Source organism: Euprymna scolopes, chromosome 16, assembly GCF_053919585.1.
Source record: "Euprymna scolopes isolate OS-2025 chromosome 16, ASM5391958v1, whole genome shotgun sequence".
NCBI lineage: Eukaryota > Metazoa > Mollusca > Cephalopoda > Sepiida > Sepiolidae > Euprymna > Euprymna scolopes.
In genome coordinates this window covers 42,464,380-42,482,707 of record NC_136497.1, presented here as the reverse complement: position 1 = coordinate 42,482,707, position 18,328 = coordinate 42,464,380, and the positions used below count along the sequence as shown (strand labels likewise).

General features: G+C 32.1%; 1 protein-coding gene across 49 annotated transcripts in view; it reads left to right on the top strand.

The window, feature by feature from the left end:
* Window positions 1–18,328, top strand: part of LOC145295927 (tudor domain-containing protein 7-like) — a 336,149-nt gene that overhangs the window by 169,347 nt on the left and 148,474 nt on the right. For all 49 annotated transcript variants that reach the window (XM_080141773.1, XM_080141767.1, XM_080141753.1 and 46 more), the window contains 2 exons: window positions 710–818; window positions 16,696–17,031. In XM_080141773.1, the coding sequence (XP_079997899.1) occupies window positions 710–818; window positions 16,696–17,031 (445 nt within the window). The remainder of the gene's footprint in view (window positions 1–709; window positions 819–16,695; window positions 17,032–18,328) is intronic.

Sequence of the window (18,328 nt, the reverse complement as noted above, 5' to 3'; positions counted from 1 at the left end):
CATTTTCAGCTGTTTCGTAACTGGAAATTTTGTGAAGTAGACATTTATGCCATACCCTGTCAAAAGCCTTTGATATGTCGAGCAATTGCTCTAGAAACAAAGCCCTCAAGAGATTCTCTAATTCTGTTTAATATTAGAGTTAGTACATCAACACTAGATATACCAAGACAGAAACCATATTGTATGTCACTGAGTAGGTTGTTTTTGCTTAAGTGGTTGATTACTTCTCTGTCACAGATTCCAGCAACTTACTCTTGACACAAAGAAGACAGATTGGTCTATACTGAGAGGCAAATGACCGACCTCAAGAATTTTTAAATACAAGGCAGACTAACTTAGTTTTCCAAGGTGTGTTTAAACAGCTATGCAAGTATGGGAGCTAGTTCTGGTGGAAGCTTTTTTATTTTTTTATTTTTTTTTTATTGGAATGCTGTCAGGACTAGTTGCTTTACTGGAATTGTAAAAATTGTATTCGTTTTTTTATTTTTTATTTCAAAGCGTACTGTACAATGGACTAACTAAAGAAGGAACATGCAGAATGATGTATGGATTTGGTTTATATATATTCGATATATTTTTTTAAATTTAACATAAAAAATTTTCAGATTAAAAAAATCTGTAAAAAAAAAATGTCCACAATATTTAGAAATCTCATCAAATATATTTAAGATTACAATTGACAAATGCATTTTTCTTGATCTCTCTGCAGTGTTCGTGGTTGTGAAATCTACCGTGCTGTATCCAATGACAAAACGGTTCATCTGCAAAAACTCATTGCCAAACAGAAATCAGCTCCTGCTCGAAAGTCAAAACCGCCCGTATGTACATTTTTTTTCTTCTCTTTTCATAAAAGAAATTACTTTGTTTCAGAATATTTTAAATGAGCATTTATAAATCGGATTACTGTTCATCTTTTTATATTCGCAGCATTTAGCCCATGAACTCTGACTTGTTTCAAGTGCATCGTTTTGAATTTAGGAACTTGTACTTATGGAATTTCAAACTGAATCCTTTGTAAATTGTTCTTATTCTGTCAGTTATAATTGAATAGAAGTGTTAGTTTGTATTCTTAGCTATTGAACAGAAACATGAACTCATAGCATTTGTGTCTCCTTCATATACATACTCCTGACACCCTGACAAGCAGCAAAATCACACCCTTTCACTGTTGATGTCCTTAGATGCTAGAAAGCTTTTTACTCTTAAGTTTCTTCCCTAGGATTACTAGATTTTGGAATTCCCTCCTCGTTTCCTGCTTTTCTCTAACTGTAATAACCAGCAGAAGTATAAATGTAATGTGAACAGACATCTTTCTGCTCAACTCCCCACAGTTCCCTGTTAGGCATGATCTCAAATAGTAGTCCCCTATGTTCCAAGTGGCAATATGCCTTGTTTACCTTGGGATGACAAAAAAAAAACTTTCTCGTGAATGCTAAAATAAAATAATTCTTTAAATTCGAGTTGCTTTTCTTAGCTATTTTTAACTACCTACTTCTGTAAATAAGTGATCATAAAATACTTTATAAACCTACAGGTTTTCCTCATATCTGAATCTCTGACTTAAACATTAGAAATGTAAGATATTACGGTTTGATTCAGTCTTGGCCAAACTTTTTCATTCATAATACATTTTTCTTTTTGAGTCATGAACGAGATATATCAAAAAAGATTATCTTTTGAATGGATTACTGATATTGTTTTAATTCTGTTGTAACTGCATTTACTGATATCGCACTACATTATCTATCAATTCAAAAATTTTCACACCTTCAGTAGTGATTAAGAAGTTTTAGTTATAGGCATTTCTATCAGCATCTCTGTCTATCAGATTCAAAGTTGACTTGATCCTTTTGGTTTATATGGTTAATAAACAAGTATTTACTCATTTTCGAAAAAAGTCTTTCTTTTATTAGTTTTGTTTCAGTTCCCAGTGTTAGCATATAAGAACCCTTTACATCATGAAAGATCTCTTTCTGATTTTGTAATCTTTTTGTAATCTCTATTATTTGTTACATTATGAAGGATTTCCCCGATGTCTTCCAACTCTGTTTAAGTGAATGATGTAATCATTCATCTGTTTGCACTTTTCTCAATAACTACACCTTGGATTGTTAAAAAAAAAATTGCACAAACATTAGTCATGGTGGAAGTAAATTTTTCGTTCGTGGAGGGGGACCCCGTATGCTTGGCTCGTTTTATTTTAATACCAAAATCATTTGTTATGAAGGCCTATAACATCTTATTAAATGTATGTAATTTTATTGAAGTAAATTTAACGATCTTTTAATCATTAAAAAAAAGGGATATTTATAAAATTAATGTGATTATATTGGAATAATTTTCCAATTTTTAAAAATTGGCTGTCCACAAATGGTCAACACATTTGAAGAAAATGTTGATATTGGTTGAAAAACACTTAAAAGTTTTGAATAAAATTAAATTTTATCAATTTATTTATTTTAAGTAGAAGAGTGGAACAAATCTGATATGAACATTTAATGGACTTTATTAGAAGAGGAAATAGATGATTAGAAAAAACGAGAAAAAGTATGTCTGAAAATCTATTGGATTTTTTTAATGGGAAAAAATTGTTGCAATTAAAAATGTTTTGTAAATGAAATTGTTGGATTTACATAACACGTTAAAGAAAATATTATTTTAAATTGTATTAAAAGTTGCTCTGGTTAACAACAAATGGCCCCACTGATAAAAATGATTGGCTAAAGATATTAGTCAAATGATTCTGCAGAAACAATATTAATAGCAAATGGATTTTATATATAAAAAAAAACAAGCTTCTTTCTACCACTAACAATCTGATTCCCACTTGGCATCAATTGAAAGGAAAGGCTTCCATCTTGATGAAGCTTCCTGCTTTGATCAGCTTCTGGGAATCACCTTCAATCCAGACCAGAAATTATACTTGCATCAAATCCGTTGCCAAATTCACTGCAAAAGTGATTGGATCATTCTACTGCTCCAGAAGCTATTTCACTCCTGACGCAATCCCCTATCTGTATAAGAAGTAAATTGGTCCTAAGATGAAGTACTGTTGCCATATCTGAGGAGGTACTGCTCAGAGCACCCTTTCCAAAATCTAATAAGCGGTGCCCTTTTTTCCTTTCTACTTTCTAACAGTAGAGACATTGCTTGTCTATCTCTACTGTATCATTATTATCATAGCACGTGCTAGACAACTAGAATCTATAGTCGCTCTGTAAAGCATTCATAGCAAAAACCCTTCTACCTACAACCAGTGCCCAAAATTTCCCTTTCTCTCTCTACTACTACTGCATATTTATCCTTGCTTGTTCCCAGAGTCTAAGAGTTGGATGTTTGGTTCATTGACTTGGTCAAACAGCTTTTCACTACTTGATCTGAGCCATTGCCAATGTTTCTGTTAACCAATGCTGTTTCAGGTCCTGCTTGATGTAATCAATCAACCTCTTCTTAGATCAACCTCTTAAACAGGTTCCAGGGACATGAAAGTTAATGATTCTTCTTGGCCACTTGTCAACTGCCATGCATGTGGATGTGGCCAAATCATCTCCGTCTATTCTAATGTTGGGTCTCATCTACTGAATTGAGGTCACACCAGGATCTCAATTCCATGAAAGGGTCAGCAAGTTTTAAGAACATATTCATCGTATCATTACATGATCACTGTGAATTAGTCTAGTAATGTCCTCAACTGTAGCAGGCAAAGTATCACTGTTATATAGGAGAATGCTTCTGACACAGGTGTTGCAAGCATAGCTTGTATTGTGTAACAAGATACTTCTGCAAGTGTGAATTGGAAGGAGTTCTTTAAATTTATCCCATACAAAACGCATTCTGGCAGTTATAGCATCACAACAGCCACTTCTCTCACATTAAGATAGCAAAATGTCTTAACTGCCTCAACTCTACTTGCTCGATATCTTGGGTAGTGGGAATGGGAAGCAATCCCAAACAAATGAACTTCTGATTGTTTTTCAGTCTGCCCTTGATACCAGAGCATTCTTTATATATTCATGTTTTGCAGGAGTAGTGGATGGAATTGTTACCAATGCCCTTTTTATGTATACCACAAGGATACTTGCATTTGGCAACTGGTTTTGGAGCATCATGCTGACTGCAGAATATATTAGTTTTACCCATGTTTAGTTTGAGACCCTTAGCTTCAATCTGTGATTTTCATATACTCAGCTTGTGAGGGAGTCTATCCATCAATTCAACAATGATGTGGTCGTCTACATAAAGCAATTCCCATGTGGAACTCCTTGGACAAAGCTTCCATAGAAATGGCAAAGAGAAGATGGCCAAGTACAGAATCCTGATGCACCTCAGCCTTTACATTAAATTCAGGGTTGTATTGATCGTTCACATGGACAGAGGACTTGGCATTTGCATGCATCGCCTGGACTGTGTGTACAACCCCTTCTTCCACACCAAGCTTTTGCATTATCACAAGAGAGAACTGGGAACATGATCAAACACCTTCTCCACATCAACAAAAGAGAAATAAAACCTTTTCTTTTTGGCCAGATATTTCTTATGGAGCTAGTGTAGAATCAAGATAGCATCTATAGTGCATAAATTCAAAATGCATTGAATTGATTAAGATTTGAGATCTGATCACAGTCTACAGAATCCTTTTAATAATTTTCAGAACTTGCTCATTCAATTTGAGTTCACAGTAATTTCCGTGTTCCAAAACATCGCCATTGCCATTGAAACAGTTGATAATGTAAGAGAGATTCATTGCGAATCTTTCCACCATGGATGATTTGGTTTATTAGGTTAGCTAATGCTTTATACATTCCCTCCGCTGTCAACAGTAATAGCAGAGAGATCCGATGCTTTGCTTTTTTTTGTTGGCGACGACCATCATATTTCCTGTGATATATGGAGGAGGAGGTTCAATGATTGGACTATTAAGAAGACTATTTTGATCCCAAGTGAACTGAACATTAAGCAACCTTCCATAATGCATCTTCCATCCAACTTGGCCTGTTCATTAACTGTTAGGTTACCGTTGTCGTCTCTAATACATTTGTCCCCAACAGTGTCCTGATTTACACCCTTAATTTTCTGAGCTTTTTCTGGTTGTTAAGATTACCAAATTTTATGCTCTCTACGTGCTTCCTTGCTGCATATACAGCAGAATAAGCCTGTCATTTAGCCTGAAGGTGCACTTCACTGCTACCACCACTCTGCCATTCTTTTGAGCATCTCCTTTTCTCTTTTATGATGGTCTCAACCTCATCATTCCACCACTATGTTTCACTGTGAGCTGATCTTCCATTAGTTCGGCCACAATCACAAGCATTCATCAAACTGGATTTGATTTCACATCAGGTATTATCAACATTATTTGGATAGGCAAAGCTTTCCATTGCTTCACTGACATGGGTTTTGAACTGCTGATGGATTTCTGGCGTAGCAAATTTCCATAAGTGTCTCTTTGGAGGCACTACTAAAAGCAAAACTGCCATGGGCAAATTTTCTCTGTTAGAACTACCCGTTTATGGAACACAATACAACAGAGCTACTTCCCAGCTGACTAGAATATAATCATTTTCAACTCCAATGTAAATAAATTTTCATAACAATTAAATTCTGACCAATCACCATGGTGTTGTCTCGCTGTCCACCTGACACTCATTTCACCATTTTTAAAATAGCCTTTGTACCTTGTGGTCACTCCTTTGTAAAAAAAAAAATATTGACTGAATATTTTTAGTAAAAATTTTTATTTCGTTTTTCTGCTTCAGATGTTTATATTTCCAAAAGCTATAGATGAATTTTAATCATTTGAATACTAAATGTCTTCAATCAATTTATATTTTATAAAAATGCACTTTTTTTTATAGCAAAATGTAAAATTAAATTTTTGATAGGCATTACTATTATGATTAACATTGTATTCAGCAAGTGATTGACTAACGATATTCGTCAAATGATTCATCATAAACAAAAGTAATAACGAATGACGATTAACAAAGACTGTTCATTAGTTTGCCGCTAGTCTCTTTTATGAATAAGCAGTAAACTGCCACGTTTGTATTGTTTTGTTTAGCTTTTGAATTAAAATCCTTAGCAGGAAGTGACTTTAATTAATTACCCTAGGCCCATTATCAGCCCTGCTGTCTGCACTAGGAAATATGAGATTATACTACCAGAATAAGAGATAATTGTTAGCTACGGATTATAGTCACAAAGTCATCTTGTCTCAGTTAAATGTGCTAGGGGAGAGAGGGGGTGAAATAATTGAGATGAGGGATGCTTACAATCCTGTTGTTGTAGACACGTGTCATTTAAAATAAACCAAACGATGCAGTATGAATATTGGATAGTAGAACTGGGGGTGAGGGTGATACGTTTTACTGTGTTGCATTGATAGTTAATCTCCTGACTTTTCAAAACACTTGTTTTATAATCATATTACTGACTCAAGGTGAAGACAAATATGATTACGAAAGTTTTTCTTAATTTCATCAGAGAAAATGGATAAAATAATAAGCAAACGATGAAAACAAAGTTAACCATTGTTATTTTTGTTTGTTTTAGGATTGAATATTTTTATTGAATGAACAATTACTTACTGTGTTTGTTTTAGGATTTGTGTCCATGGCAATGTTTATATGCATGCCACATTTCGGCTGATACACTCTCTAGCCTTCTTCGGTGGATAGTTCATTTATGTACAGTGATTATTTTATTTATTTTTGCTTTTTTAATATAAATATGGTTCTTGAATACATAAATATTTTGACAACTCCAAAGAATTCACAATAAAATTCTGATACCTATCATTGTTTGGCACCAGTCTTTCAGTCATCAAGAGCAGTATGCCAGTTTCAACACTTACCTAGTTAGCCCATCTCTTTGCTGGTTATCCTCTTGATCTTTATTGAAATCTTTATATGCTTTTTTTACATAGCTGGATTTTAGTAGCCAAGGAATATGTCAAAATCATGTTAACCTTTTTCAAATAATCTTGATGGATCTATTACTATTAAGCCATTTTTTGCTATCTGCATTTCTTTTTCTATCTCACAAAGTTACCCCAAGCATAGTTCTTAAACATCTACTTTCAAAGACATTGAGCATCCTCATGAATATCATCAATAAAAAAAAAATGGATATTTTCTCATCAAGTCTGTTTGAATTGTTTCCCTTCTGTTTTGGATTTATGCACTCATCTAAAAAAGCAACAACTTTATTTGATGATTCAAGGGATTTTTTTTTATTAATAACTGGATAAAATTTCATGCTAAAACCATCATCATGATGAAGATCCAAAAAAAACATTGGAACCAAACAATTATTCAAGTCGATCCATTTTTATCAAATCTTTTAGATGAATTTCAAAACAAACAAACAAAATCTGCTCTAAAATTAATAACAACAGTGAACAAGGGAAGCTTTACCAAAAGACTCCAGGTGTGTATAAAATTAAAATGTTTTTCATTTCATGACATGTTTGCTTACTAGTATTGATTAAAGCATCTGTAGTCTGTTTCTTTCTCTGAATTTTGTTGTAAATGAAAACACAAGAACAAGTACATACTCAAATTATATAATGAATGTTCAGACTTGAATATTCTAAGAATGAACGACATTTGGTCATCAAAGTAGGAATTTTAAAATATATGAAATCAGAATTTCTTAAGAATACAGGATTAAGTTTATTTCCTGCAAACTCTAAGTGTTAAATTTAACTTATTTTTCAAGCATAATTACAAATGTACAAAGGTTTCTTTTTCTCTTTTGCTCGAAATAAATATTTTTTGGCCTAAGTGAAGTGGAAAGGTTAGAGTAATTAAAATTTGTAAGTAAAGTTTTTCAAAGGAATGATTTCAAAATAAATTTCATCTGCTGAGCAAAATGTATGTCTATTGTATTATGATCATCAACTGAATGAACTTAATGGTAACAACTTAAATATCCAAATAGCAAAAAGAGGGTTTTAATCCTGTTAAAAAGTTGCAAGATGTAAAAACCTACATTATAGGTAAACACAATGACATGTAATCATAATTTATTAGTTATTTGAGTCTGTTACAAAACATCACAAAACTGTATATTAAATTTAAATGTATTAATAATAAACAGTTTGCCAAACAAAATGTTACATTTATTTCATTGGTAATGGTAGTCTTCAGTTTTCTAATGAAATTACCAAAATTATTACAGTATTTTTCTACAGTGAATTTTGTTTAATACTAAAAGAAAAAAAATACTTCCCAGCTTATGTTCAGATTCACAACTTCTGTTTCTAAGTACTAAACAATAAACAGGACATTTTCAATTTATTTTAACATGTAAACCATAGACTTTTTTTTTTTAATTTATTTTTATTAAAAGTAGGTTAGTAGTGGGAGAAAAGTATGCTGTGAAAAAATGGTTTGTGTTTATTAGATGTTAGTGAAACCATGTCAGTGAAAAGTTGGTTTATTTGTATTAATCAAAGGGAAATTGGTTTATTCATCTTATTCAAAGGGAAATTTAAACCTTATAGATGACATTGTCCAGGGCCATAAAAACAATAAAGAAGTATAAAAGATGCAACATTTCTATATTAAAACTTTGGTTTCTCTTTCCCTTTTACCTGTTTTTCCACATCTCTGTATCCCACCCCTCTTCCCTTCTGCCAAACCCTTTCCTCTCTCTTGTTTTAATGTATTGAAAATAATGTAAGTCATTCACCTCTCCTTTACATATAAGTAATATTGGAAATGGCTATATCCTCCCCACAAAACATGACTTCGTTGACTCCCAAAAAATTAATAACTTCAAAAAAACTTTTTAGATACTATTCATCTGGAGCAGTGCTGATCAAGAATATACCAATTTTGTGTGTGTTTGTTTTGTAGTTTTTTTTTACTTTTAACTGAATATACATGCAGACAACAGCCTTTTATATAATAAATAATCACTGTTGCTTATCCAATGAAAATAAACAATCATTATCTAGAAAGTCGGTTACCTAAGAAAGATCCAGTTAGATATAGTATATAATCGATGAAATTGATTGGAATGCAGATTTTGTTTTTAATTAACACAGACGGAAACTTCAATAATTGATTGATTATTCAAAATTTAATATTGATTCTGTGGTATGTAGGCTATAACTTTGAAATTCTAACTTTATATATTAGCTTTACTGTGCTGTTATTTCTATCTTTCATGTACTCTCCTCCCCTTTCAAATATATCTATATATTAATATGATAGCGGGTGTCTTATTTTCTGTGTTATGCTTACATCCAGGTCGTTTAATTGTTATGTACTTCCATTTCTTGTTATAAATAATTTTACCAAGAATTTTTCATAAGTTTTGGTTTCGATTTTGATTATAGCTGATAGCACTTAAGTCATCTATTTTTTCTATAAATAATTTTATCAAGAATTCTTTACAAGTTTTGATTTTGATTATGGCTGAAAAATTTCAAGTTATATATATATATATATACATACATTTTTTTCATAAGTTTTTATTTTGGTTTCAATTCAAATTAATGCACCCAAGTCATTTGGATATATTTTTTTTATTTTTGAAATTGCAACTTTATAATATATAAAAATCACTAGAACATTAACTCTATAATAATGTATACGAAATCTGCAAGAATTAAACTATCATATTTAAACATACTTTACGACCGGCCTTTGCCAGGCGTTCGTGCTAGCTTAAATAAATACTTTTGCAATTTAAAAAAAAGGCTACAATAATATCAGAGCATCTCCATTTACACTGAATATCTACAGAATATCAATATATTACACCTGAATGAGTCCCCTGTGGAATTTCCACAGGTCTCGCTAGTTGATATAATTAGCATTAAGTTTACATTCTTTTAAATATCTAATCTAAAAGCACCTTATGCTCTCTTTGCAATCTATTCTTGATATAGGCATGCTTTGTTGAGTAGTTTGCAAATCTTATATCACACATTTAACTTCTCATTCAAAAAATTGATAATCTTCTTAAATTCTCAATTTGCAGCTTAAAACTACTTAGTTTTAGTTTACCAAATTTCCTGTCACTAGTTATTTGTAGTTTACCAAATATATCACCTGTGTTGAGATGTATTTAAATTTAAGGACCAGGTTTCAATCAATCACCCACAATGTAGAAACAGAAGGTCATCTTGTTTTTTCAACTAAATAAACATTTCCGCTTTTACCAGCTGCATAATTATATTTTACTAATGCAGATTTGATAGTTGTGTGAAGCCGAAACCATACGATTACTTCTATTGATGAATCTTGTACTATCCTTTAATGTTCAATGAAGTTCAGTACTTCAAACTAATGTACTATCTTTTAATGCTTAATTTAGAGCGGGAGTAGTGTAGTATCTGTTCTGTTATCATAATACTATTCTCCAAGGCATTTCTTTCTGCAAGGGGAAAAGTGTAGTATATATTTATAATACCATCTTTTCAAGCAAAGGCATTCAGAAAGGAGAGATGATGGGGCAGTAGACTTGGGTATCGTTTTTTTTGTATTTTTTTGTATATGGGTGGGGTGGGGGCAATCATCTCACTTTCTTGTAATATTTCTTAATACTGGGACATACTTCAGTATTTGAGACATACTATCATGTAGCTAACCCTGAGCATCACCAGACCTCTACATGCCACTGATTCTACGTCATGTGATATTATCGTAAAGAAAGTTTACTTGAATTTGTAATCATTTTTGCTTGAATTGTCAGACATGTTTGACTAAATAATATATAATTAATCCAAATTTTGTTTTCAAATGTGAGCATGCCATCTCTGCCCTATTTATTTTAACCTTGTGACTGTAAAAGTTGATCTGCTGCTTGCTTTTTTCTTTTAAACTTATTAATTTAAAAAAATAACAAGTGATCAGTATGAGAAATACTTGAAAGTTTTTCAATGAGGCTAATTAGAAAAAGGGAGGTAATCAATCTACATAATATCTTTTTTTGATACTGTCAGTCTATATCAACCTGCCTAACCTAAATAAGAAGCAGAAAAAATTCCTTGACCTCATTTCCTTCATCAGAACCACAGTTTTGCAAAAGAAAGATACAGGTTCATATTAAATAATGGTGAAAGTTTCTTTTCTAACAATATAGTAAGATAGTAAATGACAGTCTGAAGTTTTTTCTAACCAACATGGAATATTGCGTTTATTTTTTTGTATTCATTTGTACTTTTTCCAGTTTTATTTTGCATCGATGAAACCAACACACATCAAAGGATTGATATATATATTGATTGATTCATCAGTCAGTGAAAAACTATTACAATACTAATTTAGACAACTATTAAAAATTTTAATTTTTTCCATGTACAACTTATAAGATGTACAAACAAAAATTAATCTAATATTACATTACAGAATCCTGGGCAATGCTGAATAGGTACAGCTAGTACATTATAAAATCGGGTCAAACATGCAGTTTTATTTTTTTATTTTTTTTGGCATCTATGTATGTCCCTGTTTAGTTGTTTCTCCATGGGCAGAGATATGCAAAGTTGGTTTCAATGTGGGAGAAGTTCAACTTCTCAAAACTCTAAATTGAAACAAAAATAAAATTTGCCTCAATCTAGGAGGAGTTTTCTTTCACTGACCTAGACAGAAAAGAATGAAGTGTAATATCAGTGTAGATACTACAGTTTTCTCTTAGCCAAAAAGCCAATGCATGTATGTAGATGCTGATAACAAAAATATCAAATGAGCAGTGCTGCATTTTTTGTCTTGTAGGTAAATCAAATGGTATTTCCCCCACCCATCCACACACACCTATACACGTAATAAGTCTTGTAGCTGACATTTGATTACATCAAGAAAAGCTGTAGATATTCTATGGAGAAAATGGTTTTCACACAATTAATTGAATCATGTCTTTACTTTATAGACATCAAAGAGATTTTAAACGAGTTTGACTTATAAAGGATTTAGTAATAACAAAACCGCATGAATCTCAGTTTATATACATTTCTTAGTTGCAATGATTTATGATTTTCTTTTAATGTTGACTGCTATGCATTCAACGTGTGTGGATGTCAATTCACTTATATCGTTTGCAGCATTCTGAAGTAGTTTTATGTTATTTTAAGCTCACCATTGTGTTTAATATTTTGTGTTGAGACTCTGATGTCGGCTTGGAAATTGCAGTTAAAAAGCTTATTGATTTCTGTCTCAACCAATCAGTTCTCAAATTTATTGTATTGAATCACACATAAAGCTTTACAATTAGTTAATCCACATGCTATTATTTTTTTTGCAATTAGGTCCTGTGACCTGTTTAAGATTGTAAACTATTATTCTTTGTATCTTCCATTTCTGCTTATATTAGCAAGAAAAAAGAAAATGAAGGAAAAAAATAAAACGAAAGAAAGGCAGTAGCTTAGCAGGTCTATAATTCATTTAATCACAATTTGCATATTGTTCAAGTAGAGACACTGCATCTTCAAGCTCTATTTTTAATCCATCATATGCGTTTTCAACGAAGGCGTGGAGGACAACTGCTAAACAAAAGTAATAAGGACCAAATTAACGTCTTCATATGTTGCATCAAATAATATGCTTATTATTTTTATACTTTTAGTATTTTGTAAGTGAACTGAATTATGTGCTATCACTGTGCATGGTTAACTAGTTCAAAATTCTTTACAATGAATTGAAGAATTCAGTACAATCAGCTGCTTTAACATCAATGGTCTTTACTATTAGCATACATCAGGAATTGCCACTTTGACCAGGGATCTTCAGTGGCCGGTTCGGATGTTTCTCTGTGTGGATGGTTGCATGCTGGCTGCAAAATATAAACACAATCTGTAAAATCCAATATAATCCTGGAATGATTGGTTTGCATGATTTAGATTAAACTGATTTTTTTCCCCATCTGGAATAGTGAAAAGAAAGAAAGAGAGCAAAGATAACATTTTTATTGTTTTAAATTAATTCAATATCGTATTTTATAAGTATTTCAGTTTGTCCAACTAGATGAGAAAATGAACTTTTAAAATTATTTTATGCATATTATACTTGAATTAAAGTAAAAGAAATCTGAAAACAAATTTATTTACATTTCTGTCTGCAAGTTTATGCACGGAAGAAAAAGAAAGATGAGGTTTTAAAAAAAATGAAATCCTGGGTATTTACTTGCATTAGATATGTGTTTCCATAAGGGACACATTAGATAAGAGTGAATAGCATTTATATAGACTAGTGGTATTTCCTTATGAATGTATGTGTCTCATTGCATAGCTAATTCCCCTTCAAAAATAAAATTGAGGAGTAAGTAATATCTGATGAGGCGTGATAATATGCTGGATAGTCTATAAAAATAACAGATTCCTCCTAGAGTTTTGAAATGGATTCCTTCTACTGAAGAACCATTGGTTAACGATTGGCTTTGGACTGTCAAAGACATCAACAAAGATGAACAAATAATTTTTCATTTCTTGATGAAAATAATTATAAAAATTTAAAATGCTTACTTTTTAATGAACTTTGTCTGGGCCTCAGAAGATATCAACAAACAACAATGACACAAAAGATTGTATAACCTTTATAATTTATTTATAGGGATATTAAGAAATCATGTATAACAAGGACAAAACAATAAATATGTTGGGAAAAGGGATTATGTTTTTAACTTGGAGCAAATAAGGTTTTGCATGAGACTGAAGCAAATTCAAGAATGTTAAGATATTGGCATGAAAAGGAATAATGTTTTGGTTTTGATTAACAAAGACTGAAATGATTTAAAAAGTTACTTATCCTTTTGGAAGAAATGGTCATTATTCATTGATCACTTATTATTCAGAAAGTAGTTCTTCTTGAATCAGGAAGGTGAAGTGTTTAACTATGTTGTTGAGATGATCACTGGCAGAGTTTGAAGTTCAAATTTGTTATTTTATATATATATATATATATATATATTTTTATATACATGGAGTTCACCATTTATCAAGTCCCAATGGCCACTCAGGGATAAGAGTTATTGTGTGTACAGTAATCAAAGGGATAGTGTAGCAATAGTATTGGAGAATTGGTAAGGTGTCATTACTTAGGGGGCAGGAATTTGTTTGTGTTGGACTTGAAGACATCCAGGTTGAAGTCGGGAGGGAAACAGGTAAGCGGAACAGAGTTCCACAGGCGTGCAGTTCTAAGAAAGAAGCTTTGTTCATGGTATCTACGTTTTGATTTAAGCACAGATAGGGAGTGGGGAAAATTATTGATGGTGGTTTCAGCTAGTCTGGTGTTTTTTTGAAAAAGATTGGCGAGGGGGGACCAGAGAATGGAGCTCAGACAAGCACCTGCCATGGAAATAACGATAGAACAATGACAGGCTCACTACGTCACTTCTGTGGGAAAGAGGTTGCAGAGTATTAATCATGTTTTGTAACGAAAGGTTGAATGTTTTCTTTTCTCTATTAAAAATCTGATCATGTGATGTAAAAAAAAACCCCAATGTTTAATGTATTTTCTAAAGGCTAATTTCAACCGAGTTGAGACTTTTAAGTGAGTTTAGGTTGATAACATTGAGGAATAGATGGAAGATTTTATTCCGAATGACCCATTTAGTGTGTTGTGGAGGGGCAAGGAAAAGTTCTTTCATTCATACTGATATGTTTGAAAAACAACACTGATACTAAGGCAAACAATCTATTACTTTTTATTTTATTTAAGCAGGTGGGAAGCTTTGGACACAAAGTACAGAGAGAATCAGTCTGAAGAGGGGGAGCGTAAAATGACAAAAAAAAAAGAGATGGATTATAAAAAATATCTTAGAGATTTGTTTAACTATTATATTTTTCTTTTCCATTAGACAATGCCAAGTAGCCCTGCTAGTACATAACTAATTAATTATAACAAATACATAAATATCATCAGATGCTATTTATTCTGTCAACTTATTATGTACACTTTCTTCTTTGTGCAATTTTTTGCCAGGAATAAATTTAAAATGTTGACAGTGTTATTTATATCTTTTCATCATGAATGTGATTTGTCAATGTTTAATCAAATCCTTATTTCTAATCAATGTTTTTTAAAAATGTCAACATTTTGCATCGGTTGATTTCTCTTGTTCAATAGTTTATCTATCTACCCTTGAATGGCATTATTACCAGCTTCTTTATATATATATACAGCATAGTCAAATTGATGCACCAATTTTCATTACATCACCAAATTTAAGCATCTTTGAGCCTTGCCAATACCAGATGGGTATCTATTTGGGAGAACGGTGAAACCTACCTTCAAATAGAATACAACCTTGAAAATGCCTTTAGAAAATACTTGAGTATAATCTGCTAATTCACACATTGATTCAACAAAACAATTCTGTTCTCAATTATATTATGAAGCTATTTAGAGAGGGTATACATTTTGTTTTTGCTCTGTTATAAAGCATCCATAATAATATCCAATCTTATTTTAATCACTCCTTTCATATAGCAAAGTGTTACATGAAAAATGCTTGTCCCCTTTTTCATGTAAGTAAAAATAAAGAGAATTAGTAAATGAAAATAAAATTAGAGAAAACGGGAATGGAACCCTGGAGATAAGTTTTAAAGAACAATAGGTTTTAAATAGAATGTCCAGTAAATTGTTGATTCTGATAAAATAAATAATAAATATAATTTTTGCTGGAAGCTATTCATTGTAGAAAGAATGTTGGATAATAGAAAATGGGTTAAATGAGTTAGATATGAAGGTTGAATTCCTTTGTGAGAACAACAAAGGAAAATGGGAAATCAGAATGTTTCGAAGCGTGCAGGTCGCGCGTGTTGATGGCATGTAAGTTGTGGTCACGTTGGCTGGACATGCATGGATTTCTCAATATAGGAAGTGAGAGTTAGTTAAGAGGAAGAAGTCAGAAGGGAGGCAGAGAGTCAGACGAGAGTCCGACCAGTTCGAATCTTGGCCCGTCTAGAAGCGAGAGGGTTTTAAACAGAAAAAGAAAATGTAAGAAGAAACTTGGAATTATTGGATGCAAGCCATTGACCGGTCAAGTGGAAGAATAAATGCTCATCATGTTTTTTATAACTTCCGTCTCCTGTGTCCATCATTACATGAAAAAGGTATTGTCTATTTATGTGTAAAAACCATTTGAAATTCATCATCTAAAAAATATGTGTTAGAAAGTATATGTGTCTATTTATGTTATATAAACACTCCCGTTCAAACAGAACTGTCAAAAGCATAAATGTCAACCTCTCAATCTATCGGTATAAATGGCAATCTATCAGTCTATCTATCTAGATATCAAATCCCCTCTCAAAGTGTAATTATATATACTCTCTCTCAATTATAAACTCTCACTCTCTCTTTTTATATATACGTGATAATGTCCACATCTCTTCTCTAACAATATGTTAATATCTCCATCTATATCTTCTTATACACATGAACACTCTTAAGACTCTTATCCTTCTTAACATGAATACAAAAGAATTTACATTCATCATTGTAATAATAACACTACGTAACAAAAGAATGTAGCAATATCATACAAATTAACAAGAAATATCACATGCAATATGTCAATTAAACTTACAATTTTGTTTTTACATGCATACCATTATATCGTTACTAAGAACAAAAAGAAACAAAACATTTATTATTTCTAATGTCACAAGTCATAAAGTTTCTAATAAAAGTGCCTGTAATCTATAATGTAACATTTATCTCTGTTTACTTTTTCTTTTTAAAGCCAAGTCGCCGCCGTCCTCTACATGCCAATGAGAACCTACCTTATACCGCCCACACAATCTCCTCAATGCGGAGAAGCCAACAATTCCGGTATGAGGATTACCACAGGAAACCCAAATACGAGCAGGACAATGGAAAACGTTTTGAGAATTTCCGTGTGACCGTGGACAGTGCAAGTGGAGGTCAAAGGACTACTAGTAGGGGTGACGTGAGGAGGTCTGTGGAGATGAAAGATAATGATGCCAATAAGCTTGATCTAAAGCCTGTTTCTCTTTCCATCTCCAAGAACAATCGTATGTTTCAAAAGGCCATGAAAGAGGCCATTTCAAGCAACGAGGTAATTTGTTTCATTATCTCTTTATGTTTATACTAATATAGTTACCCATCTCTGGTGTGATTTATAATTTAAAAGTATATTCTTTTGCTGTTGTATGTATGCACCTATACATTAAAAAAAAAACACAACCATGACTGACATAGGTCAATTACGTTTTAACGATCCCAGAAAATATGCAATTGATTTATGTCCCTTGTAAGCAAACGGATCATAAAGCGGAGTTGTTTTTTTCTCTTAGAATGTCAACTTTTGATAGAGAAAAATTTATTTTGAGAAAAAAGCGGAGTTACAATTTTTTGGTTTTACTAAATGTTTTAATAAACAAACAAATCATTGTCCCTATTTTTTGGGATTGTGTATGCTTTAAACATCTTAAGTTGTCGATTTATTATCCATTTGTTTATGATGTCCACAGCTCAATCAAAAGAAACTGGTCAAAATCAGAAATCATCTCTTTTATTTTGCTTATTTTCAGAGGTCCTTGAAATCTAATTGATCCGCCAACACACCAAAACAGCTATCAGCAGGAAATGCAAGACTGAACCTTCTCAAATTTTTTATCCTCCTGAACAGCCCAAAGGAGGATGACACTACAGTCTAGGATTTCCTGTTGATGATTGTTTCACTATTTCTGCGTTACAGTTTATGCCTCATTATTGAAAACAAATACATAATATTTCACATTCAGTTCTACATTTTTAAAAACGTATTTTTGTTCAATCTAAAAATTTAATGTTAAGGCAAATTTTTTAAACTTAACATTCAATTCTATTTTTAATAAAGTGCTTTTAAGTACTTATTGTTGTATATACGCAAGTTCATTATAAGATTTACTTAAAAAGAAAAAAAATTAAAAAGAGAAACACTTTAGTTTGTAAATACTTCAGGGAACTGACCCCCTCCCCTTGTATAGTTCCTGGTGACTCTTGACACAGAGATTCTAACAATATCTGCTGTCTTACTGCGAGGAAGTCATCTTTAAACTTTGTTGGAGAGTGATGGTGTCACAAAAAAAAAACAAAAAAAAAACACTGGTTTCTGTTGAGCCACATAAGCAGATTAGAGGTTAGGGCTTTTTTTATCAGCCAGCTTGGTGACCTCTCTCATCCATCTCCCTCAGATAATTTGTAATATGCAACTAATCTAGAAATTGATCTGTGTTCAAAATGTAATGTGGGCAGTCGCACAAACCGTGTTCATTACAGTTCAAACCTTTCTTGGACCCCCACACTGTTCGGCACCATCAGAAAGGAACAAATAAACAAAAATAAATGAATCCGACTTGGCTTTTTTTTTA